This window comes from Zingiber officinale, chromosome 5A, assembly GCF_018446385.1.
Source record: "Zingiber officinale cultivar Zhangliang chromosome 5A, Zo_v1.1, whole genome shotgun sequence".
NCBI classification, from domain to species: Eukaryota; Viridiplantae; Streptophyta; class Magnoliopsida; order Zingiberales; family Zingiberaceae; genus Zingiber; species Zingiber officinale.
This window is the reverse complement of record NC_055994.1, coordinates 140819678-140828360: the sequence shown is the minus strand read 5'-3', so window position 1 is coordinate 140828360 and position 8683 is coordinate 140819678. Positions and strand designations below refer to the sequence as shown.

The following is an 8683-nucleotide window of genomic DNA, read 5'->3' as shown; positions in this document are numbered from 1 at the left end:
AAAAAATTCAGCAAGAGTTATGAGTTGGCAGATGGAGAAAGTCCGAGTAAATCTAGACGAGAAATTCTAATAGATCATGATGGATCGGATAAGCCAATAAATAAAAGGTCTCAACGCTCCTAACAAACAGAAGATCCAGAGATAAGCCTCTTGGCCCAAATGCATCACCATTTGAAACTTTTCAGGAGAACTTTTCTGAAGGTTTTTCTTTTTCATCCACTCTGCACACATAAAAGGAACAAACAAATGGAGCAGGGAGTAGCCACTTTTCGCACGAGTAAACTTAGGTAAGTGATTGCCAATCTCATAGTACAGTCATAGGTTTACAGCTTCAGAAACTCAACTAACAAAAAGGTATAACATACAAGAAAACAACTCCATGTGAGTCAGTTTCTTTTGGAGTGATGAATATACACACTTCTACAGATTAAATAGAAGTTGATACAAAATAGATGATGGTACAAAATAAATACAGTAGGTGCTGATGAGATTCACTCCGATATCATGAACTTCTCCATATACAAGCTCTACTGCTAAAGTTTAGATTTCACACAATAAATCTAGAAATTCCACAGTTGGTTTTCATCTGATCATCTTCCCTGAAGAACCAAGTAAATGAACACCAGCAACGGTGATCCTCTAGCTATAGGCTTACTCCCAGGCATTGACAGTGCGCTCAACAGGTGAACCAGGAACAAATGGAACAAAACCTCGGCCACCGAACATTGGGCGCATGAAGGCGTCATCAAACTTGCGCCAGTAATGGTGAACAGAGCGGCTTGGTACTGTCAGAAGCATGCGAAGACTTGTTGGGCGAGGCACAGGTTGCACAGTTTCAACCTCAGATCCTTGTCCATTGTCAAGTAGTTGAACAAGGAAGGACTTTGGACTCGATGGCTCAGAAGAGATGCTGAGAGATCTGGTGAGGTGTTTAGAGCTTGGAGGCAGCAAGAAGTAAATAAGAGGCTTAGTCATAAAACCAAACACCTAGCAAAATAAGGAGATATCAGCACAAAATCCATTGCAGAAAATACAGTAAACGATGTGACTTAATATAGTAAAAATCAGAGATATAGGTTTCAACAATCATTCAGGAAAGGTAATTCAAATCTTCTTGGTGTTCACCATTTAAGGAAAGGGATCAATTTACATATCTATATTCTTAGCACTCCCCCTTCATGTGTGGGTGGTGGGTGGGGTATTTAACTTAATTGATCTAGACCTCCCAACTCATAAAAATTTAAGCAGATTTTTTTTCTTTTGGTTTGACATAGATGGGATTCAGACTCTTGATCTTCTCTTCTATAGCATGTTAAAGTTGATTGGATAACCATTTATCCCAAGAGTTTGAACTGATGGGAAAGGGACTAATACATATATTTATATTGTTAACACAGTCAAAAAAACAATTCAGCTCAACATGATATACTATTCTCACAAAAATCATCTCCAAAAGTACGTAGATAAATTTATGACTACTAATCTCAATAAAAACTCCAATGAAATGAGAAATCATAAACCAAAATTGCAGAAGTACAATAGAACTTTCACTTTGACATGAGCAATCATAATCGCATTCTATTAGAATGGCAAGCTCCTTCAGAAGAAATTCCAAAAAAAAAAAATAATAATGAAATTTGTAATCAGTTAGCACTAACTTGAGAGAATGGTAATATTCCTTAAGTGCAAAACCTAATGCTTATTATAATAAACAGATGGTGTCACAATTGAGCTATGACACACTATTGTAGTGACTAGTACCACAATACCATGAAACAGAAGTCTTACCATTGTACTGAAAAGAACAACTGTGATGGTACTGGTGATCATAAAAGCATTTCCACGCTGTTGAGTATGGCCAGATTTGGTGAACTGAAAAAGCATCAACAATTTGTCAGCATAAAGATTAAAGGTTTGATGAGCAATTGTGGCATGGTATGAGGCACGAATAATTGTATGACAGAGTACTTGGATGCTATGCATGTATTTCTCTGTGTGTGGTCGTAAATGTAATGTAAATTCCCTCAACCATCATCCAACTAATAAAGGAGACAAGAACACAACTAAAACAAGACTACAGGAAGTGTACCGTTTTCCCCTCATTCTAGGTTGTTATCTAATTTTCCCACAAACAGGTTCAAATATGATATAACAAACTTATGGATAGATGATTATAAACACAAATATTAAAGTATGTAGATATAGCAATGCCTCAACCATCACTTTCTCTTGTATTATAGCTATCATTCAGATTAAGCCGCTGTCCATAGCAGTTGCTTTTGCTTTCATAAAATGAAAAACAATAGAAGATCACTTGTTCTAAAATCATAAAAACAGTATTGCCTGATATAGTCAGTATAATTATGAATCTACAGAAAATGCTGCTTCTATAGAAAGTGGTCATTAGTCATGATGACCTTGTTATAAGCAAGTGCGATTGACACAGCGCCTCTCATAAGACCAGCCCACCAAATTATAACCTGTGGATAAGTAATGTATGTTCAAAAAGGATCGAGAATGAAAGTTCAAAACATAAGTTTAGTGAGAAAGCACTGAAGAAAAACTCACTTGTTGCTTGAAGGAAATTTTTTGATTCTGAGGTTTTTTAAAATTGGAAATTAAACATAGTGGAAAGATGAAGGCGGCTCTTCCGACCAATACCAAACCTAGAAGAATTGAGCTCACACCAATGGATTTTCCAGGGCTGTATGACAGTGCAAATATTAAGTTACCCAGGAATCAAGTGTATTGCAGTAGTAAACCAATGCAGACAAAATTTGCAGACAATATATTAATGCCTCTGATTAAGCATTTCTAAAGATAGATACTGAACAAATGGACTGAAGCAAATAAGACAATGTATCAAAATAATGTAGACTATAGTAAAATACATCATCACAATTAAGCATGATCAAAATTAACAATTCTAAAGCATTCTATATACAAATATATGAATTTGATGCAAGGATGCATTGCTAATAGATATTCACAATAAAGCACTTATCCATATACATACAGAGTGAAAGAGGATCATTAGTAAATTACAAATTTTTATTAGTGTCCCCTGGACTTCACTCAGTATACAGTTTGCAGTCTCCTCTGATGGTGGTATTTTCCTTAACTTTGTATATATAATTTTTAATAAATAGATATGACACACTAGGTTGATGACATGTTCAGACACGATAATATAGCCTGGAAGTAAATTAAAGCTCTCATACCACTTGATGTAACATGAAGAATTAACAATCCGCACAAAGAAATAAACGTCACAGAATCCAAACTGACATGAAATTTTGTTATGCAAACATTTTTAAGCTTGATATCCCTTTTTATATACTCTAAGCCAAATAAAGTTGCAAACAAATGAACATATAATGAAAGAAAAATATAAAATCTAAAAGAAATCAATCAAACTAGAAAATAAACTAAATTAAAAATTAGAAAATAAACAAATTAAATTAAAGTTCCCTCCCAAAAATTTTACAATCCTAATAAGACAATTACCAATTTAAAACTACCTTAAATAACCTATCCTCCTTGACAAGAGGAATTAGCAAAATAATCCTTTTAGAAGTTAAATTCTTAATTTGCACTATTCTTTCCTACCAAGGAGATACCAATTCTAGGCAAGTTATCTACATTTTCTTGGGTCATGGTATCCGAATGTAAGGAAAAATTTTATGGCCTTTGTTTAGCAAGATTTTTTCATTAACTCTCCTTTGTCAACCTTTCTAATGAATGAAAAATTGATGTATTGTGGTTCTTCTAGTTCTAGAGAAATTGTGCCTACTTTATTCTCTTCAGTTTTAGTTGCTCTCTGGAAATAAGAAATGCCACAACTAATTATGGAGCAAGATGCCCATCTCCAGAATAATCTTGCAGTGTGCAAATGTTAATACTAAAGACTATGTCACCAGTACCAAATTCAAAGAAGTATGATCTATAACAAAGTCTGCATGTAAAAATGAAGGTTTGAATGTCTACCAATAAATTAACAAATCCACAAATTAAAAAATTGAACTAATGGTTAGATAAGTAAGATAAACATTGACTAAAATCACTATTGCTCAGGCTATTAGTGGAATGAATACTGATTATGAGATTGCGTAGATTAATGAACGCATTTATATGAAGCTCTTTTAGTCTATGTAGGGTATGAGTGTAATAATAAAATAATAATAATTCAGTATAATTTTGTTCCTATTAATGATGCATGCTCCTTATACTAGATGAGTAGAAATATCAATGTCGTGCTAAGTAGTAGAGAAGAAAAGTAAGTATCTTAAGCAAACAAATTTTAGAGTTATAAATACGTCTACTAATGAAATAAATACTTAATTATAAAATAGATGTCTTATATCCATGATTTATATATCTATTCACTATATTCTAGGTTACAAACCATTTACTACCTAAGTAATGGTTAGCAACATATTGATTGTTTTTCAAAGAAGTCAAGTTAAAAAAAAACTCTTTGAAGATCATATCATTAGGGTATCTTTTAACATCAAAGGGCATCTTCTAGAATAAATCCTAAATCATTTGGATCTTCTCTAGGGTTAATTCATCAGGGGTCTAATGTTTAGGTCTTGTGGTTCAATTAATGGTTCATTATTATCAAGAAAAAGACCGCTGGGTGAGACTACCAAAATCCCATTAAAATTTATAGGCATGCTTTTAAAATAACAAAGGATGCATTTAGAGATAAACTGTATGCATCAACCAAAGTTTATTGGGATTTAAGTAAACCAGAGGCTACAACTATTGCCTCTAAAGTACATAATTTACTTTTTTTTCAACTTGAGGCTACAACTTGTGTCTTTGGTATGTGTTATTTAAAGTGTAGAGTAGTATTCCCTATATTTCTTTATAGTAGGATTTCATATGCTTAAAACAATCTTCAGTTTTGATAGTTTTATGACATGCCTCACCTAGTAAGTGAAGATAATATACCTTCTATCTGAATTTTTTGCCTAAGATCATCATTTTGAACAAGGGTGCACCTAGATTTTCCCTAATATGACAATGCTTGTGCAATTATTCAAATTGAGATTAGTATTATGCAACACAAAGTATGAATTTTTAGACTTATCCATTTATAGTATTGTTCATCAGCAAAATGTTTTGGAATGTATCTTTCTATGAATTTACACTCTTTTCAGGCCAATGTTCGATAAATGGTTGTCCATATTGGGCTAGGTTGATTTGAGCACTTGCCAAAAATTTTAAGCTGCTCTAAAGAGCTTTCATTTGCTCAATCATGCTGGCTTAGTAGAGGTCATAGCATACCAATCAGCATAACTTTTTTTTATCTCAATTAACTAATGGAAAAAACTATTACGGCACAATTTCATTCAAAACTAATGGCATCCTCCCTGTCACGTCTACGCCTATATTGATTCTGGGTATTGAGGAAGGGAAGTGATCTAATTCGTCTCTAGACATAGGGGTACGGGATTATAAGCTAGGGTGTCTGTTATCCATGAGTTATATATGTATTGGGGACAATATTCATTAAAACTATTCATATAGTTCGCTCTGATTTTCATTAATCTAAGCTCGTCCTCTTCATAAGTGTGATTGGTTTAATAACCTTCCTAAAAGCTACATCATTCATACATGCAGTAGCAATGACTGTATTTCCTCTAATCATATCAATCTAAGCAACATTGAGATGTAAAACTAAAGTGTGAAAAATTTCAAATTTAAGTAATGTGAAAAACTAAAGTGAAAGAACCATGACTTGGCCGGAGCCTTAGCTAGGGGCAATCGTGTAACCAGCATGGCCTAGGCCCGATTAATTTTAATTATGAAAAATAATAAAAACACCTAAAATTAAAATTATTAATTTATTATTATTAAAAATAATAATATTGTTAAATATTAATTAAAATATTTAATATTTCAAGTTAAAAAAATATTTATAATTAAATATTACTATAAATTATAATTTGGTTGAAAAAAGATATGGGCCAAATTCAACCAAGGTTCTTGTCAGGCAAGCACAGCATGGAACCACATCATGCCCAACCCAATAACCCAACACATGGGTTGCATAGGTGTCACTCAACCTGAACCAATTTAGGGCTCGGGTTTGGTATGACATGACTTATGTCATGCCAAGTCAAGTCTAGTTGCGGCCGACTTTACCCATTTGATAACTCTATGGGTTCTCACTTAATAACTTCATTTTGGTTTTTTCAACAAGTGAGATCCACGAAATAGATTTTAGAGTATCAATAACTGAGAAGCCTCCTATGCCATGAAGAAATCATATGCTTTCTTCCTTATGGTGGCAGGTCAAGAACCCAACATGATTATATGGTGCAGACAAAAGGAGGCATGCTTATAGAAGGAAGAGCACAGCAATGAATTGCTTGTTGATTTGTTGTGGCAGATGGAGTAGTCAGTAGGCAATAGGAAGACAACTAGTAAAAAAAGGTGACGGCTAAAGGAGGGATGAAGTTTGATAGGGATGGAGGTGAATGGCTTTAGCGTATGAAGGTGTTGTGATGCAAAAGCAACCCACGATTGGAAGAAAGAGGCAAGATTTGCATGCAAGAACATGATGGTTGGTGAGAAATGAGAGAGAACAAGGGCATGTGTGTCTTTGTGAGTAGATCATTGTGTTAACAAACCGTGAGGACGGGGAAAGTATTTGGTGGCCTAAATGGCTTGTAGCATATGGAGATGGTGAGAACAAGAAAAAACAAAAAAGGTGATGGTAAGGGATGATGGGCATGCAATATGATGGTGAGGTAATAGGAGGGAGGTGACATCAAGAGGGTTGGAGAAAAGGAAGAGAAACACTAGTGATGAAGGCTGACGAGGTGGGTCAGGGATGCCTTCTCGTGGATAAGCACTTAAGGATTGAAATGGAAGAAGGGAACAACAAGGAGGAATTAGGATGAAGTGGTGTAGGTAAGGAAGAGTATTGAACATGAAAGAATTTGATTCTCATATCAAATTGATTCAACACTAACACAAATAAAAACTTATATAGGTTTGATACTACTTGATGTAGCATGAAGAACAAATATTCACAGAGGAAAGAAATCTCACAAAGAGAAAACTTTATTATGCAAAGATAAAGTGGGTTAGTGTCTTTTTTAAGGATTTGAACCCTAACAAAATTGAAAACAAACTAAAAACATTCAAATAAAGAAATAACCCTATACCTAAAGACCTGATTAAATTAAAAATAAACTAACTTATAAATTAGAAAATAAAATAATTAAATTAAAGTTCTACCAAATTATCCTACAGTCCTAATAAGAGAAGTACCACTTTAGAATCATCTTAGCTAACTTATTCTCATATGCAAGAGGATCTCTTTTACAGAATCTAGAACTTTAAAAAAATATATATTTCTAATTTAGATTAAAATGTTTCTAAGACCAACTTTCTGGTTTTAAATTTACAGTACATTAATCGTGAAAACCTAGTGATTTCAATGGATCCACAACATGCGAAATTGATAATGAAATTCTTTGCCCCCACGGGCTGGCGCAGATGGTTCATGCAGTGATGTTGCCACAGATAAGTCTAGGTCAATTCCCGATGGGTGCGGAAGCCCCATGAGTTACCTCACCCCACTACATGCGTTATTGTTGCTAGACGAACCCCTGTATGGTTGTATCTAGCTGGGGGACGACGATATTGGCCGCTTGGGATAAGCATTATCACCTTTCGCCACAGATAATGAAATTTCTTTAAAATAAATTATAGATTACCATACAACAATATCAAATTGAGACATAAATAACAAAATAGTCAAAAGAAGGTAGTAATATTCATGCACACTTTTGGTTTTTGTAATCAGTTATAGCACATATACAAAACATGATCAAAATATAACAAACCTGTCACTGACAAATTTCCACTTCTCAATGTCTAATGCATCGGTTCCAACATAAAGGAAAAGGAAAATTTCAGCAATAAATGACAATGTTGCAAAGGCATGCCTGAAAAGACAACCAAGAAAGAGCTCAAACTGACTGATACAAGATTGATCAAGAAACAAGTTAAAGCAACTTGTGCTGATAGAAGAAGCACAAAAATCATATACTTTGTAGTGACCCTAGAGCTCTCCGTTACATTATGCCAGGTATAGTGTGACATTACTATTCCACAAAAGAAGACAGTAAGAATACCACTAAAATCCAGCAACTGCAATGACAAATTAATTTACAATTGATGAGCTAAATCTTATCACAAACAAATTCAGCATAAGACATGTTCGGTGAAATGAGAAACAAACTTACTTCAGCCAGCATATAAGAAAGATAAGCCATAAGTATCATAAGAGCAACTTCACGATCTGTTGAATGTCTGGATAGCAATCGAAAGCGAATGTGAGAGACGATAGATCAATGGAAAAAAAAAATTGAAATGCTTTATTTTTATCATTTACATCAATTGCAGAAAACAAAAACACCACAGACATTTAGTTTAACTTAAATGGTCTATGCTGCTGCAATATTATTCGTAGTTCTGTATGATCTATGAGTGTCCTTTAATTATTTATGGTGCTGCTACATTATACAGAGGATAGTAAACATGAGGAAAATGTAGAGACTAGAAGAAAAACGGTTGATGTTTTTCATACCTTCCAAAATACAACTGCTTAATAATGTAAGCACTCAGCAATCCTGCCTGCAAAGCGAGTTAAAATATCAGA

At 34.0% G+C, this 8683-nt stretch overlaps 1 protein-coding gene across 1 annotated transcript in view; it reads right to left on the bottom strand.

The window, feature by feature from the left end:
* Positions 1 to 283: 283 nt before the first annotated feature.
* LOC121982136 (sodium/hydrogen exchanger 2-like) overlaps positions 284 to 8683 on the bottom strand; it is a 30671-nt gene continuing 22271 nt past the window's right edge. Inside the window, exons 7-14 of the mRNA XM_042535050.1 lie at positions 8612 to 8658; positions 8268 to 8334; positions 8072 to 8172; positions 7866 to 7967; positions 2569 to 2704; positions 2418 to 2480; positions 1789 to 1872; positions 284 to 987 (exon numbers count right to left, since the gene is read on the bottom strand). Coding sequence (XP_042390984.1) covers positions 652 to 987; positions 1789 to 1872; positions 2418 to 2480; positions 2569 to 2704; positions 7866 to 7967; positions 8072 to 8172; positions 8268 to 8334; positions 8612 to 8658 — 936 coding nt within the window. The 3' untranslated portion in view covers positions 284 to 651. The remainder of the gene's footprint in view (positions 988 to 1788; positions 1873 to 2417; positions 2481 to 2568; positions 2705 to 7865; positions 7968 to 8071; positions 8173 to 8267; positions 8335 to 8611; positions 8659 to 8683) is intronic.